The sequence below is a fragment of the Amphichorda felina genome, assembly GCF_050947745.1.
Source record: "Amphichorda felina strain 45539 chromosome Unknown scaffold_3, whole genome shotgun sequence".
In the NCBI taxonomy this organism is placed as follows: domain Eukaryota; kingdom Fungi; phylum Ascomycota; class Sordariomycetes; order Hypocreales; family Bionectriaceae; genus Amphichorda; species Amphichorda felina.
The window spans coordinates 2,809,059-2,825,988 of NW_028145047.1; the positions used below are offsets into that span (position 1 = coordinate 2,809,059).

At 50.5% G+C, this 16,930-nt stretch overlaps 6 protein-coding genes and 1 non-coding gene across 7 annotated transcripts; 3 read left to right on the forward strand and 4 right to left on the reverse strand.

Moving 5' to 3' along the window:
- Positions 1–1,818: 1,818 nt before the first annotated feature.
- ACO1O0_003560 (uncharacterized protein) lies at positions 1,819–2,785 on the forward strand (the record flags this gene model as incomplete). Its single annotated transcript, XM_083193011.1, has 2 exons — positions 1,819–1,983; positions 2,444–2,785. The coding sequence occupies 2 exons, from the start codon at positions 1,819–1,821 to the stop codon at positions 2,783–2,785; spliced, it is 507 nt and encodes a 168-aa protein (XP_083052068.1).
- Positions 2,786–3,440: 655 nt separating this feature from the next.
- ACO1O0_003561 (flavin-containing monooxygenase) lies at positions 3,441–5,683 on the reverse strand (the record flags this gene model as incomplete). Its single annotated transcript, XM_083193012.1, is given in 8 exon segments — positions 3,441–3,919; positions 3,995–4,104; positions 4,162–4,400; positions 4,477–4,613; positions 4,631–4,923; positions 4,990–5,234; positions 5,321–5,363; positions 5,427–5,683. 8 exon segments carry the CDS (start codon positions 5,681–5,683, stop codon positions 3,441–3,443), a joined length of 1,803 nt encoding a protein of 600 aa, XP_083052069.1.
- Positions 5,684–6,618: 935 nt separating this feature from the next.
- Positions 6,619–7,566, forward strand: ACO1O0_003562 (SDR family oxidoreductase; the record flags this gene model as incomplete). The annotated part of the gene is made up of 1 exon (XM_083193013.1): positions 6,619–7,566. One exon carries the CDS (start codon positions 6,619–6,621, stop codon positions 7,564–7,566), a length of 948 nt encoding a protein of 315 aa, XP_083052070.1.
- Positions 7,567–8,913: 1,347 nt separating this feature from the next.
- Positions 8,914–9,261, reverse strand: ACO1O0_003563 (uncharacterized protein; the record flags this gene model as incomplete). The annotated part of the gene is made up of 1 exon (XM_083193014.1): positions 8,914–9,261. One exon carries the CDS (start codon positions 9,259–9,261, stop codon positions 8,914–8,916), a length of 348 nt encoding a protein of 115 aa, XP_083052071.1.
- Positions 9,262–9,751: 490 nt separating this feature from the next.
- On the reverse strand, positions 9,752–9,842 carry ACO1O0_003564. Its single transcript has one exon. It is a non-coding gene; the product is annotated as a tRNA-Val (tRNA).
- A 411-nt stretch (positions 9,843–10,253) lies between these two features.
- Positions 10,254–10,997, forward strand: ACO1O0_003565 (uncharacterized protein; the record flags this gene model as incomplete). The annotated part of the gene is made up of 3 exons (XM_083193015.1): positions 10,254–10,270; positions 10,577–10,692; positions 10,729–10,997. 3 exons carry the CDS (start codon positions 10,254–10,256, stop codon positions 10,995–10,997), a joined length of 402 nt encoding a protein of 133 aa, XP_083052072.1.
- A 647-nt stretch (positions 10,998–11,644) lies between these two features.
- On the reverse strand, positions 11,645–12,314 carry ACO1O0_003566 (uncharacterized protein; the record flags this gene model as incomplete). The annotated part of the gene is made up of 4 exons (XM_083193016.1): positions 11,645–11,813; positions 11,877–11,889; positions 11,957–12,041; positions 12,120–12,314. The coding sequence occupies 4 exons, from the start codon at positions 12,312–12,314 to the stop codon at positions 11,645–11,647; spliced, it is 462 nt and encodes a 153-aa protein (XP_083052073.1).
- Positions 12,315–16,930: the final 4,616 nt, after the last annotated feature.

Sequence of the window (16,930 nt, forward strand, 5' to 3'; positions counted from 1 at the left end):
TGTTCCAGGGGTGGTTCTTGGAGATCGCATAAAAGTGCCAAGAGTCTTCTCCAAATCTGACATTCCCATGTCGCCACAATGTGTTGTATAGTTTCGAGTTGGAGGAGACACTTTCGGCGAGGGAGTCTCGTGGGTGGCATCAACGTAAGGTATCCTCTCATAGAATCATTCAACTAGCCATGTTCTCGGCAAGGAGGAATGTCTACTCGTAGTAGAAGTACGAGTACAAAATCAAGGCTTGGAGATCCCCGTGGGGTGGTCTAGGGTACTTCTAGCCGAGAGTGCGGGGTAGAAGCCTGTAAGGGGTCAATGCTGAAGATGCAGGGATCTGATGCCAGTCCGAGTCTCTTCTCCATTCAATTTCCTCCCACCCTTTCCCCTGCCTTGAATTCAAGCTTCTTGGAATAACCACCAGCAAACTTAAATCCAGTTTCTAGAAACTCAACCACGAGGACATGGTTCAGGGCCACAAACTACAGGCGCCCAAATGTCACACGACGCCTCGTCCGGGTCGTGGAGGAAACGCGCTCCTCTCGCCCGTCGCAAGTGCCATCTTCGCAACGTTCGATGCAACCTGAGAACCAAGGGCTTTCCCTGCACCAACTGAGAGCAGGATGGAGCCGAGTGCAATGTCTTTCAGCCAAAACGAGCCCGGTAATAACCACCAACTGTAGCATCGGTCTTAGTCCTTCACAATCGCATGCCTCTCAATCTCAGACCTCTCAGACCTCTCACACCCCCCAGTCCTCTGTGCCTCAGCCGTCGCATCCCCTAGTCTTGAGCTCGCCTTTATCGCGCTATCTACCTACTACCAGCAACCGCGATTCGATACAGGTAGTTCCCCTATTGGTATCGCATACACAGCTGCTCGTTTCACCCCCGGAGAGCCACTCTCACACAGGTCATCAATACCCCCCACCAGCGACCTGAGCCGGCGCCAGCACAATCGCTCCCCAGCAACATACCGAAGATGACGCCCGAGATGATATTATTAACCCTAGCGCATTTTCCGTATGCCTAGACGATCACCAGAGCCAGGATGTGGTGCCCTTCTATGTCGGTATATCGGTGATGATTCCCCAATCAAAGCCATATTCAACCCATCAGCGGAACTCTGCCCAACATGACATTCTCCATAGGGAATGAGCAAGGCCTTGAATTCATACTCGACATTTGCCGACCCGATAGCCAGGAGCAAAATCACTACCTGTTCCCACGTACTGCGCCAAAGATAGCTTGGCTAGAGGACATGGCCTACCTCCGAGAAAACCACTGTTTTGACCTACCTTCCGAGAAGCTCCGATGCGAGCGCCTATGGCACTATATACATCACATCCACCCAATGCTTCCCATTGTAGACGTTAGTACGCTTTTACAGGACTGCGCCGGTGGAGGGCCGGCCAAGTCAAGCCCGCTGCTCTTGTGGAGCATATTCTCCCTTTCAGCAGGTGTTGGTGCTATTCTTTTCCTCATGAGCAGAAGAAAAAATACTGAATTCTTCTTAGTTCTTACCCTTGGCGTCCGTTCAGGTGGTTGGCTTCCGTAAGAAAATGCAACACTCGCTGTATAGAAAAGCAAAGGTATTAACACAAGGAGTGACCCATGCACAAGAAGACTAAAATCTAACATGTAGTAGTACCTATATGACATGGATATAGAGCGAGACAAAATCACCGTCATTCAATCTGTTCTACTCATGTCACACCGCTATGCTGATACAGAAGATCGTTCCGGCCCATGGCATTGGATTTCTACCGCGAAACGTGGCTCAGCCTGAGCCACGGGAGGCCGATGAGGACCCATCTCGACGACTGCGACATGCCAATGCCGCTGCCCGAAGACATGTGGACTGGCACGGCTAAGCTTCCCGCAGACATTCGACAAAAGTACCTGCCACGTCCTCAGGACTGTGAGACCCTCTCCCCGATCCACCTGGCCAACCTGAAGCTGTCCGTTATTCTGGCCAAAATTATTCGTGTATTCGTGCGCATTACGGACCAAGACAGGCCATATCGACGGTACCGCAGATCAAAGCCGATGAGGACATGATAGTGCAATATTCACGGCTGTGCTAGGACTACTGTGATCATCCCAACCCGCTTGTCCGGAACCGGGCTTCTCATGTCTTGATCCACTACGAGTATGGAAATATTACCATCTCTATTCCAATTAGCCTTGGACACGCTTACTTAGACAGATCAGGGTTCTGATGATTGTATTATACCGACCGTATCTGCCTAGGTTACCGAGCAGCAACAGTACCACAGACCTGGGTGATTGGCAGTCGTCAGCGCTCAAGAAGGCCAAACTTGCCGCAGACAATATCAGCACCGTTCTAAACAGGCTCATCGCATTAGAATTCATAAAAATTTGCGACACTACAATGTAAGTTCCTAATGGCTGATACCTCCATTATTCAAAGCTAACAGGAACGGCGCTGCAGAATTCTCGCTTTGAAGCCAGCCATGAAGCGAGAATTCTGCAGATCTACCTCCTCCTGTCCGTCGCATCCAACTCGTTGCACCAGAGACACGCCTTCCTCCAGTTCGAGCTCTACACCCTTGCTCTGCGCGAAATGATCCCCAGTGCCTGGGCGGCCCACATGACCATAGACTTCTTCCGCAACGCCGTGAAGAAGCTGGCCGCGCGCCACGGGCAGGCGGGAGGAGGGCATCATGATCACCGGCTCAGTGGCTCGGAGCAGCTGTTGCCGGGCGATTCGATTGCCAGCCCCGCAGACGTGAGGTTTTCAGCTACAACGAGGCAGAGTGGTTCCCTCCCATGAGCTGGGGGCCCCCGGGAATGATATGTTCGACAATGTGCCGGAGTGGCCTATCCCAAAGTATGTCCATCCTCCCTCCCCCCCTCCCCCTTTTTTTTTTTTTTTTTTTTTTTTGCAGCGCAGCGAATCGGACTTGGAAGTGTTAGACCTGTTGGAAAAATAGCATAGATGAAAGTTGGGAATTTGCCCTCGAATCCGTCTTGGATACGGAAGGGCTGGTATGAACTACTCCTACGGGTGGCTAGGCAGTTCTTTGGGTAGGTAATCAACAAAACGGCCGCACTACTTGAAATGAACGGATACACTATATGGAATTGCATTTTGTAGGATCAAGGGGAATTTTGGGGGGTTTATTTAGAATTGTTTCAATAATGTGTGGCCCATTGCGAAAGCGGGCTCATTCTGAATAGGTGTTTCCAAGGTTGTTCCGGGGTTCGTCGCGGCATTTCGATCAGGGGAGGCGGCGTGGATTACATTTGACTTTCATAGGAGCTAGGTATATATTATAGGAACCGTATCTCCATGATGGTCAGCTATTGGAGAGTGTAGGATGAGACGCGGAGGTGGTTGCCGCGACCGACCAAAATGTTGCTTATGACTGCATGATGGAGACCGTATTTCATGTAACTAATACAATAATGCTATGATATTACAACTATCACAACTGATGCAAACTAGGCTTAGCATCTTCCCGAGGCAGGTTATATCCCGGGCTCTCCTCGGTACCCAGATACCACGACAGGTCACTACCATCAAACTCGGTCAAGGAGAAGCCATTGCCCAGGAATGCAAAGACGTTCCCATCACGGTAGTCAATCTTGTAGTCCTCAAAGCGCGGCGAACTGATCAGCTCGAAGAAGGTGATCCTGGACCCGGGGAACATGGCCACCTTGCCGCCCTTGCCCTTCTTGAACCAGCTGGAGCAAGGGCCCGACCAGGCGGTGCGCGCTAGGAAGAGGTCGGCGTGCTCGACGTACTGCTCGCAGACGTCGAGGCGCGGCGCGAGGGCCTTGATGTGCTCGCGCTGCATCTTGGCGACGATGGTGATCATGTACTTGGACATCATCTCAAGCGTGGGCACGAAGGAGCCGTGGCCGAGGGGCGCGTACGGCGACGAGGGGGCCCAGTAGTTCGGGACTGGAAAATTAACACGTCGATGTTAGAAACATGTCTTTTTTTTTGTTTTGTTTTGGGTGTTGGGAGCACACTTACTCTCTGGGATGGCTAATGAGAGGTACGAAATCTGCTTCTCCCGGAGGATGTCCTGGACATTCTTGCCTCTGGCGATGATGGGAATCCGAGGCACCCACGTAGTATCAAACCTTCCAATGTTAGCAATATAGCCCTCGAATTATGTGCATCGTACTATTATAACTTACCCAGTCGCGCAAATGATGACATCCACCTCCGTCTCTACGCCATCGGCATTGACGACTCCATTGGGAGTGATCTTCTTGATTCCCTGCGTAAATGTCGTCACATTGGAACGCGTAAGAGTCTCCAGAAAGCCGTTTCCAGGTGTTGGCCTCCTGCAGCCGACGTTGAAGGTGGTGGGAATCAGCTTCTCCATAATGTCGGTCCTGTCTCCTAGCTTCTGCCTCATCTGGCTCAAGGCAAACTAAGTACACACAGTTAGTATTTTATTTTATCATGCCCGTGCTTGGAATAGGTGAGAGTAATGGAGAAAAACAAACCTCTTTTGCCTGCTTGGAATCGGGCGTGTTGTTTAGAATGAACCTAAAGCGCAAATTGAGCTCGTCCTCGATCTGCTTGCAGTACTTGAGGTACTCGACAGGGTCCTCCTTGAACCTTTCCTTTGTCTCCTCCGAGTCTGAGGATGTTAGTTACCTCGACAGCTCAGAGCATACAGATCGAGAGAGGACTTGCATTCGTAGTTGGCCCCGTTCTCCCCTGCAAACTTCTGCGCGAAGCCTGGCGTAATCCAGGTCGGGTTCCTGACCCACGTGTAGAGGTGGTCGACAATAGGAGCGATGGCCGCCGTGATCTGGATGCCGCTGCTGCCGATGCCAATGACTGCCACTCGCTTACCCTTGAGGTCAAGACTCGTGTCGTAGGCGGCCGTGTGACATTTGACGCCCTTGAAGTCTTGGAGGCCATCGATATCGGGCCACTGCCAGTTGCTGGACTCTTGTGTTGGCTAGTTGATACAGGAGAAGGGGGTGGGAGGGGGATGCGTCGAGACTTACTTCAAGGGGCCGCTGTTGTTGATGAGGACCTCGGCGGTATCCACAAAGGCTTTGCCGCTGGTGAGATCTTTGACGGTGACATGCCAGACGCCATCCTCCTCGTCCCACTGGGCGCTTAGGACCTCGTGGTTGAGCTTCATGTACTTGTCGAGACTGAACTCGTCCACGACATTGCGCAGATACTGCCAGATATCTTCTCTGTACGAGTAGAAGTGCGTCCAGTCTGTTTTTCTCGCCCAACTGAACTGCACAGATGTTAGCGCTGAGGGTTAGGGTTACTTGTTCCTACTAATATTACTGATATATGGGTAGGTACGGAATGGATGCATACCTGATAGTTCGCAGAGGGAATGTCACATCCACATCCCGGGTACCTAGCGCCGTAGATGTTAATACACGAACACGGGCAATGTTTGAGTGGGGGTAAAGCAACATACACATTCTCAAACCAGGTGCCTCCAATATCGCTGTTCTTGTCGTAGCACGTCAGGGCGACATTCTTGAGAGTGTCGGGCATGAGTTTGGCAAGGCAGATGCCCGAGAGGCCGGCGCCGATGTGGATGACCCTCATGGGGCGCATGGCCCCGCACGGACGCTCCTGGATCTTGTATCCCCTCTCATTCTGGGTGGTCCAGCCGTAGAGGTTGGGGTAGTCTTCGAACTTGGGGAGGGGTGTTGGTTCGGGGGGAGACATGGTGAGATAGAGGGTGATGGTGAAAGCTGGGATGGGATGGTAGGATATTCCGGCTAGAAGTGCGCTGGAGATGTGCGCTGGGGAAAGAAGTCACGTTGGTCTATGTCTTATGTCATAGTGTCAAGTTTCATTATCCATCAAAAGCTACATTTGGAGATTCAGTACTGCCCCGTTCATGGAAGAACGATACCGGCTGCAAGCAGCAACGCAGCCAGCATAGCACTACTTGGCTACTAGACTGGGGCTAATGCACCGGCGTGCCGTCCCACAGCCTACGGATAACAGTGTGGAGAATTGGGGAGTTGGAGAGCTGAAGAGCTGGAGAGGTTCGGGGCCGAACACGGAACGCCGTACCCAGGACCTTTGTGGGGCCGGCTTGCCGGCTTGCCTCGGCCGGTACCGATTGTATAGATACTAGCGGTATCCATATCTCGTTGTATTCGTACACCACCAGCAGTATGTCGGCTCGGCAGGACGGCAGCGATACGAGAATGCCAAGGTTCATTCAGTTCAGCTTGTGGAACATTCAGCTCAGGACTAGGGTTCGATTGGTCTGGTTCCTCCGCTCGGCTCGGTTACGGCTGGGAGCCGATGGCAATCCCCTCTCTGGTCAGCCCCCCCAACACTACGGAGTAGTAATACTACCTTGATAAGTACTAGTTGTATATTCCCCGCACTCCATACAACCTGGGGTATTGGGGAATGGCCCGAATGGGATCATGAGGTCTTACGGATACTATCGTGCATTTGTACGAATATGGCTACTCAGTTGGCGATGACATGTGTCCGGCGAATAGATATCCAAAGCTGATTGTCGCTCGCTGTTCAAGTAAAAGATGCCGTCTTAGTTGCGAGTTTTCTGCTGCTCCTGAGCCCCGAGTCCTGAGTCCGCAGTCCCAGTTTTCAAGTTGCTCTCTGTATCAAGTACATCGAACATGAAGATCCTCATCACCGGCTCTGGTGGCTTCATCGGGCAGTATCTGGCCCGGGAACTGCTCAGCGACCCCGAAAACCACCTGATCCTGACCGACATCTCTGACCCGTCTCCGACGCTGTCCTTGCTGCACCCCGGGAACGCAACATGCATCAAGGCAGACCTCCAGACCGAGTCCGCCAGCCTCGTGCAGCAGCACGCCATCGACGCCGTCTTCATCCTCCATGGCATCATGTCTTCGGGCGCAGAGGCCAACTTTGACCTAGGCTTCCGCGTCAACTTTGACGCCACGCGCCGCCTGCTCGATAGTATCCGCAGCGCCAGGCCTGGAGTGCGCGTCATCTACGCCTCCAGCATCGCCGTCTACGGCCGCCCGTTCCCAGACAGGATCACGGAGGATGTCTATCCCACCCCAGAGGGCTCCTATGGCTGTGAGAAGCTGCTGTGCGAGACCCTCATCAACGACTACACTAGGCGCGGCTACATCGACGGCTTTGCTGTGCGTCTCCCAGGTGTGTCTGTCCGGCCAGGGGCGCCAGCCCAGGCGGCCAGCAGCTTCATGAGCGGGATCATCAGGGAGCCCCTGGCGGGCAGAAAGTGCATCGTCCCGACGACGGACCGGTCACGCTCCTTCTGGATCTGCTCGCCCAAGGTGGTGGTGCGAAACCTGGCACGCCTCCTCACGGTGCACAGCGACGTGCTGCCGCGCCACAAGCGGGTGCTGAACCTACCGGGGACGCTGGTGACGATCCAGGAGATGCGGGATGCGCTGGAGAGGGTGGCAGGGAGAGACAAGCTGGAGTACATCGAGGAGACTGAGAATGATGGTTTTGGCGACTTGGTGGGGTCGTGGCCGCACAATTTTGATGTGTCCCTGGCTCTCAAGATAGGGCTCCTCCCAGCGGAGAGTTTCGAGAGAGCAGTGCAGGATTTCGTTGAGGGGATGTAGACTTGCTCGTATATTTCAGAATTAAGGTGGAACAAAAACAAAAAGACCACGTGGCTTGCTTATAGTTTGATCTCTAATTCAGGTTTCTGGAGTGATGTGATGATTATTGCCTAGCCGCCAAGGTCGTTCTGCGAGATGCATGCATAAACTCAGACACATTCCCACTGTACGAAGCAACACTCGGCAATTTACCATGGGGCCAATGGTAAACAAACCAAAATAGCTACCGAATTGCCGAAGTAGGTGCTACAATTATGTACTTGCTGGTTAGATCATAAATAGGGCGACTGCGTGGCTGAGAACATGAAGTAGGCTGGAACTACTAGTTCCAATACTATCAGAGGTTTTGATACACTGGTCCGTCCTCAAATTATACTCAATCACATTTAATTTCAGGAAAAGAAGTCTTTTACATCTATACTCTTAGACACCGCTCATCATGTCTGTGGATAATCGCCTTGAATCCAGACTTGCTCCAATCACTGACGCCGCTGGCGGGTACGCATTCATTCACAGCTTCCTGCTGTCATCACAATGAACCAACCCAACTGACAAAACAACCCTCGTAAAGAATTGGCTCCGCCTGTTCCTGCGGCCTCTGGGACCGCGGTTTGTACCTCGCCCTCACATACGCCACCAGCAAGACCAAGCTCGACAGCCTCGTGGAAGAGCTCCAGGAGGCGACGGAACACCCCGGGGCTCGCGTGATATCCTAACCGTTCTCATCAGGACCTCGATTAAATTACCTGGACACTACCGGGATCGCCCGGTGCGGCCTCGTTCCTGACTCCCGAGGAGCGCGACTTCATCAGCCGCCGTCTCGATCAGGAAGCCGGCATGTCGGCGGGTGCCTACCTTGACTCCTTGATGAGCCCTCTGCTGCAGAGGCGCTCCCTGGCTGCGACATGGGCATGGCCTGCCCAACCTCCCGCCGACTGTCCGGCGACAGTGACGTTGGATGTATCGCCGCCGAAGTGGTGGATGTACTTTTGTACCTAAGGGAGATAGAAACGTTAGACTGATACGGTGCTTCCCATATGATGTGAGCGGCTCAGCTTCACTTACCCACTGCAGTGCAAGTCGTTGGTCATAGAGTCCTTGGTTCGGCACGTACTCCTCATTATTCTCTTGGGCCTCGGCTCCCAGCTCTTTGGAGGACAAGAACCCAAATATCCCAGCCGATAGTTGATGCTGACCAGGACGAAGGGCTTTCCAAGGCTAATCGAACGTTGAACTAAGGGATTGCCATCTTTTTGTTTCTCAAATCAGTAAATGTCCTTGAACCGTGTATTCAACCCACCTTGCTGTCTTCGTGGAAGGGATTGTTTACCATTACTCACCACACTCCTAGCTGCCATCGCCGCTAACAAAGCCGCCGCTGTGAATACTGACTAGAACAGGGACCTTTGCCGAATTGGCCGAGAGGGACTGAGCAGGTGTGTAGATGTTTAGCCTCAAGCAATCAAACTCAGATTCCCCGGCCTCGGTTGAGGGCCGGGCTCCCTCGTAGAGATGCGCCCGGTATTTCTTCCCTAGCTTGAATGTAGATGGCTGGGGGCACGAGTGCCCGTAGGTAGTGGCATCGAAGACGTCTGGTCTCAGCGCCTCGGCATGGACGAGCTGGGATCGGCGGAAGCGACTGGGGATCTTGCCATAGTGGAGGCCTGGAAAGTTGGCCACGCTAGCCGCGGACATTTGCCCCGTGGATGTCGACGTGTGCCGGCGATACATTGGGGGTATTGTGCATGGATGTGCTCGATTCGGTTGCCATAGTTGAGGGCATCTTGGTTATTGCTGGATATGAGGAGGGAGGGGAAGAAATGTCACTCGTAGTAACACAGGAAGTGTTTTGAAACACCAGGCTTAAATAAGTGAACTTATGCTTCCTAATGGCGTAATTGTATTGCTTCCCACGCTCGATACACGAGGAAAACGGCGTGAATTCTTATACATGGAGCACTCAGAGCTCAGCCGGGCCCATACGCTGCATCCGACTCATTCCATTCATAGGCCGTTCGTAATATCATCCTGAGGGCTGCACCAAGGCCCAATAGAATGAGAAGAAAAAAAAATAAGCCATGAAGCACGACTCTATACGAGTTATATGCCTCAGTTTCTGGTCCCATCAATATGCCAATGGGTCAACCTACAGAACTTCTGCTAGCGGGTCCCACCGGCAAAAGAATGGTTTCGCCCGGGCTCGAACCGGGGACCTTCTCGGGAGTTGTTAACATTATCTGTTAACGAGATGCCATAACCAACTAGACTACGAAACCGATGATTGGTTGATGGAAACCGGCTGACGATAACGCTCTCAAGAATGCGGTTGTGGTATTGCTCCGTCATCGCACCTCGGCCTGCTCTGAGCCGACTGTGATGATCACTGATCAGTCAGGTGTTCCATATTATTATTATTATGTAACCACGGTAGAACAAAAGAACTAACTAACTACCCACCGGCCGAGGTCAGTAAATCGGTGGAATTATGGGGCTCGGCTCGGGACCGATCGCCGAATGCTGGGATTCTATCCGTACCTTTCGTCAACCCAACGAGGGAATGGCCCGATGTGTGTAGGGAATGGAGATTCCAAGCACCCCAGATACCCCGTGAATCTGGTAAATCCTTAGCCGAATTGTCTGTATCATACTAGTTGGAGATGATCTTGAAGGGCCCATTAACTCTCAAGATGATTCTCTGCTTCGAGTATGTTCGTTGCATGCATAAATCCACCAGCAGCCTACGCTTCATATACTGCCTCTGGTCTACCTATGCTCATATTTTTGTGCATACAACCCAATACCTTTTTCATATTTAATTTGCGGAGTTGAACATATAGTCACATACCTCCTATAAATCATAGCCCAATCATTTGAAGGCCGAACCATTGCCGTCACGGTGTGCCCACCCATTGATTCATTACCTTGCCTTAAACCTATGGACTATTGCAGCATCTGAATCACCTGCGTCCCAACAGGGTGGCGGCTCAGGGATTGGCCTTGCTGTCACGAGAGCTATTGTTGCCCATGGCGGAGCCGTCTACGTCGCAGATATCTCCCAGACTCCTCCCGCCGAGCTGGCCGATGTGGCCAACGTCCACCTTGTCGGGGGAGTTGACGTCCGCTCGCGTGAGGCCTGAAAAAAGTTCATCGACTCTATCCCAGGCCGCCTCGACGGGCTCGTCAACTCTGCGGCCGTGGCCCTCGCCGAGGGCAGGGTGGCGTCGGATGACATCTTTGACCAGAACATGTCTGGATCTAGGCCTGCGGGTGAGGAGTTTGCGGCCAAGATGCGGGAGCTCGTCAAGGCTCGTGTGCCGCAGGGCAGGTTGGCTTATGCGACGGATATTGCTGACGTGATTCTGTTCTTGCTGTCTGATTCGTCTAGTTTTATGACGGGCCAAGCCGTGCCCGTCAACGGAGGCTCAGACTAGGCATCAGCGGTAGATATATTCAACACCAGAGTACCGCTATGAGGACGCCCGAAATCGGATTTGTTGAGTCGCCAGATTTTACGTGTCTACATACGGATAACTCTGTGCGTAAAAGTCCTTCAACCCTGGAACAGGGGGGTTCGAATAAGCACCTTGGACTAGTGATGTCGAACCCCATTTGTAACATCGAACTGATGGAATTATTAAAGACGACATCGCAATAGCCCCCGTTAATTGGAAATTATAATTTATCTTTGACATTATAACCGTCATTCCCGTATCGGCAGCAAAGCTGATAGTGGTCAGCTTTGAACTAGCAGGGGTAGCGGTCTCTAGGCAGAGCTCTCGGTATGGAGAGTAAATATGAGCGACTCGCTCTTGTACTTTGGTTCATTATTTTTGAAGATAAATTCTGAATATGACTTGGATAATGAAGTGTGTTTTTGAGTGTTTATTAGTTTCTTGATTATTTATTTTATATATCGCTTTCTGCACGAGTGTTAACTCAAACATCCCCTAGGAGGTTTTTCAACTCCACGATATCAGTGGGTTCGCTATAATCCTGCGCTTCCAACACGACGGCTGTGATAATGAATCCTCACCGGAAGCAACCGGATAATGATTCCCAACATTCCCCACACCTTTGCTTAGGCGCAGACGCGAGTGTACAGAGTAGCAGGCTTGGGGCAGCCGTAGACCTTCTTCATATCAGGGGTGCTGTAGCACTCCTCGTCGTTCGCCTCGCAGTCGAACTTCTCGCAGCCGGTGCCGGGGTTCAGGATATTGTGCTCATCGGCAAAGGGGTTGCCAAATTCACTAGAGAGGGGGTTATTATAAGTCTGGTGTCGTTCAGGGAAGAACCTGAATAGTATCACTTACGTGCTGAGTTCATCTGGAGAGCAAACAAGGTCAGACAATGTTCTTTGTTGGGGTGATTAGGGGAATAGAAGAATTCTTACAGTAAACGTAGTTGGGCTCGGCAGTAGACGAGTAGCCAAAGAAGAGCGGGTTGCTGAGCGTCTTGGTGGTGGCAATCTTGACCGTCTGTATGACGAAATGTTGGAGTTAGTCGTAGTTCCACGACATTTAGGAAGAGGAGACATGTCTTGGGAGTGAACGAACCGAGCCAGTAGCGCGCTGGGTTTCAGTAAATCGCTTTCCGGGCTGGACTGTGGTCAAGGCACCGGGGGCGCTGCCATCGTAGGGGAAGGACTGGACATAGATGGGCTTGTCGCAATCGTTGATGACAATGGCCTGGTCGACGGCAGCGGCAGTACCAAGGATGGCACCAAGGGCGGCAAGAATAGTGAACTTCATGGTGGCGGTCTGAAGCTGTGTTAGATGGGATAATAATATAATTGGTGGATTCTGTGGATGGACGCTGTGAAACTGTTGGATGATTAGAAGCAGCAGTCGATATTGCCAGACAATAACTGCCTTATATACCTTACATGTAGTACGGATACAGAGTACACGGCACACAAGTCGGAAGTGCGACTGCGACTCCGAGAATTGCACAGCGATGTGCCGCTGGATCAATAACCGAGCTGGGATTGACGTGGGAATACGAACTGCCCCATGCATTAGTCGCGCCATATGTCATGTTTACGAGCCTGGATTGTTCGTATTCGTGAGGTAAGCCGACTCGTGCCATTTGCGGGGCTGAAGTCTGGCCTTATGAGGCCTCCACACTCCGTATTTGGGTCGTGAAGGTTCGTAGCCTGCCCAATGCCAAGACTAGGTCGCAGGAACGGTCAGAAATATCGGTGAGAGCAAGCTTCTATGACGTATTCTGGTCAATGCTAGTATGAGTAGTATCCGTAATGTCTGCTTGGATGTGCCGGACTTCCTCGTGGAGTCGTGGATAAGGCGCGCATGGACCTCAATTGGGGACGTGGTCCAGCTCCACGCCGATCGATCCGTTTGTTGATCACACGTGTACTCCGACCGTCCGACGCTCCATACGTACCCTTTTGGGCCGGCACACTGTCAAGAATCGCGACTTTGAGGTGTATTACATCAAATGGGGCCATCGCCATATGCGGGGCTCTTTAACCTGAGTTGAGTACGAGGTACGTGCCTGCGTTTCCTTCATCCGCCATACCAGGGTTCAGCTTGAGGTACTAGTAATTGAGAAAGATCCAGGCCCTGCCGTCGAAAGCAAATATTTGGGCGCTGCACGCCAAGCTTTGTCTGGACTCTGAAGATCCCAGGCGGTACTCTGTTCCCAGTGTCGGCAAAGTTCCCACAATAGCATCTGGTAGTCCCTAACTCCTTGCGCACCGTGGAGTCCATGTACTATTATGCTGTGGGCTCCGAAGGCGGGTACGGACCGTACGGCTATGATGACATCCGATGATCCGAGTAGCCCCATATCGAGATTCATCCGTCAACCAGACTTCCACCAGCTGCTTGGCCAGGTTCTGAGCACTGCCACCTTGTTCCGCCAACTGCGGCAAGACATCGCTCAAAGCCGTCTTGTTACTACCACGGGCGAATGTCTGCGGTGGGGGCGTCCCAAATATTCCGGCATACATTGACATTGATAATGATGGCTGCTTCACAGAGAGCTTCGCCATGAATTTTGCATACAACACAGTGTCGATTAAGTTCGTAGATATTGTTAACCCAGGGGGCAATTCTAGCTCGTGAGAATGGAAGAGGGCTTTGATCTTCTCATAGAACGCCCAATTTGGCTGAGAAGCCCACTTAAATTGTACTATGTAGCATAAGGCCGTCAGAATCTAAATTAGACCCGAGAAATGCCACTCTAGGCAAGTGACTAACCTAGTAATGAGTTGGGAATAGACTGCTATGCACAAGAACACGAACCGAACAAGGGACCCATAACAGTTAAGGGGCCTCATAAGTGGGGCTCCAGGAGGCTAAGGGGCAGGGGATGATGCTGTCAACACCACAACAACCACAACCACAACATGAAGGTTCTGAAGGTTGGGTGGATTGGGTTGGGTGTAACATTGCTCGTACAGTTAATCTGTGCATAAGACAAGTCGTCGTAGGCCATGGTCGTAGCTAGAGGCCGGAGTGACCCGAAGGTCGTGGCTCACGGAGCAACAAGGTCAATGTGCGAAATGCGCAACAAATGCGTCAACTGGTAGTAAAGAATGAGGATTATGGCATCAATAATCTGTGCAACTAATTCTCATCTTATACACATAGCGAAAAACAGTCTCGAGACCTTTCGGGTCGGAATCCTTGTTGTGGTTCTCAGGCTGTAACCTTCTGACCACAAAAGCAACGAGCGTGGGCATCCCCTAACACAGTAACTGTAGAGGGAACCCACTGCATCGTTTTCAGTCCTTCTGGTCCTGCTCCTTATTTAAAATATATTTTCCACGAGTCATATTCGACAGCTTAGAGCTATTAAATCTTTTAAGTAGGCGAATAATCTTATATAGGTATAGCCTCATTAGAGGTCTTATATAGGTATAGCTTCATTTGAGGTAGAAAATATGACATCGCGGCCATCTGCCCGTTAGCTCGCAGAGGTGTCATATATATTATCTTTGTAGTAACTGTTTTACCTTTTTTAAAAGAGATTAATATATTCACTATACAATCTTATAGTTATACCGCCGTTATCCTACCTCGTTATACCTCCTCACTCTCATCGTGTAGCCTGGTACTAGGTTAATATCTTCGTCGTTCTTTTATACTTTTTATTTGAATATATTGCTGCTTAGGAGTATGTTACTAGATACTTTTATAATTATACAGTTATATTATATGTATTTAGATAGATAATAGGGAGGGCTTTATTATAGATTGGAAAAATCAGTCCAAGGTGGGTCCTAAATTTAAGGGATTTCTGTCGACCTAGGGGTAACTAATTAATTATCCTCACAAAATATATCTAGGATTATTTCCTAAACTACAGGTCAAATGATTACACCAACGCGTATTAACGTAGCTGATCTCTATACCTAGGTATATTCTATCCTATCGGCCTCAATTTCACACTCTTAGCTAGGTAAACCAGGCATTCTTGACAAAATTGGACGTAGTCTCTCTCAACGAAGGCTCAAACTAGAGCATCTTCTTCATGAGCTGTCCTAGATACCTGCTCTCATCTAAGCGTAGTTCTAGACTTTTGCCGTCGTCGAAATAAACCTCCTCCAGCCATTGTTGTAGTGTATAAGTACCCGATGTTTCATCTCCGTCGCGTCCCGCCTGGTCAAGTTCTTCCGGCATGTCCTTGAGGTGATTGACCCGCTCTCTCTAGCGTTGCGGGAGTCTGTCGGTTGCAGGCTCCTCTATTTGGCCAATACCAATACCAGGAGTCGACGATACAACGTCGAATGGAGGCTGTCCAGTGTAGAGCTTGAATAGCTTTAATGCGGTGAGCAATTTTCTTTTGGACCCATGTTAAATTTCAATCAGTAAGAATGACATCCCAGACAACCCATACTCCACAAGCCACCACGATGATTAACACTGTCTTCCAACAAGATCTGTGGCGCGCGTAAGTCTGAAGGTCGAACGAGATACTCTAGTATTCTATATTCGAGTGGTCCACCATTCACTTTTCGAACTTGTCCAAGTTCGAGTTTCCCTAATATCCTGGACAGCTTGCCTTCTCCAGTCGAGTCTAGGAGCGAAAGAGTAAATGGTATGTTGTCCGTATGAAGGTCTATGCTGGTACGTCTTAACTGCCGAGTCGGAAGATTTGTTGGAACGTACTCCCATGTCTAATTCCGTGCCGATGTATGTAGTCGAGACCAAAAAGGGTTTGATATGCACCTCTTTTAGCAAGCCCAGCGGGAAGCCTGTTAGTAACAAACCGATTCTGCACGCTTGGTCTCAGGAGTTCAAACACTAAATACTCATGGGTGCCATTCAGGCCGTCGAGCTCGAATACCGCAGGAGGTTGCTACACCCCCAAGCCCCATGACATGATAATTTTATCTTGTCGCGATGCTTGTACGGGACTTGACCAACTTAAATGCGAGTCCGAACGTACCTCTGCAGCCTTTTCCGTATGGTCAACATTCGGGGAGGAGCACACAAGAGTACCTGTGTAATTAGTCGATGCATAACTCCACGGTACGGATACATAGATATCAATCTCCACGGTGGTATGTATGAAAGAATAGGTAACCGGAACGGTAAATGACCGCGCTACCTATTATCTCTTTAACTGTCATAATTCGTAAACCACCAGCAAGATATTCCTGTAAACTTTTTTTATAAACGCTCAAACCGGCGACTTACATTTCAACACCATTACCTTGGGGACCAATGCCGTTAACCGCAACCCTTTCACAACTGAATTTGCTGGTAACTTATAGCAGTTAAAAAAAAAAATGCCATAAGATGACCTTAGAAAGGGGCCTACACGTGGTATCCCACACATGACTATATAACACTTTGATCTTGTAGTCACCTTAATAGCACAATAAAAAAATCTTACACCCTAAGATTCTCACCTACAGACCTTACAGAGTTATTGAGGCCGCTCTTGTTCTCTGGCCGGGGCCTGACCCTTTATATCAGGTGTCTAGCACTTATAATACAGCTCCTATCTGCGAGTCCCCTAAGCCAGTCGGTGGTCGTTATTGTCTGACGCTTATTATCGATGGTAAGCCTCTTATATCGCCCTCGATTTATATCTAAGCGTGTTTCAGTTCAAGCCAAAGGATGCTGGGACGATAGCTACCTCCTGATGATGTAACTCACCACGGCCCATTCGTACCTTTCTGGCAATGATCGACCTCAGGTGTGGAGCAACGGGGTCGGGGAATAGTCTCGGTCCCGCGCTCGGTCTCGGTCTCGGTTCTGTTTATATACTTAACCACTAATGTAACCTAATTAATTACCCAGGCATAATCATATGCTTTGCTTGGCTCTGTCGAATTTGTCGTGTTGGGGTAGTAGTGAGCAAGCAGCCAATCGCAAGTATTATGAGCTTCGGG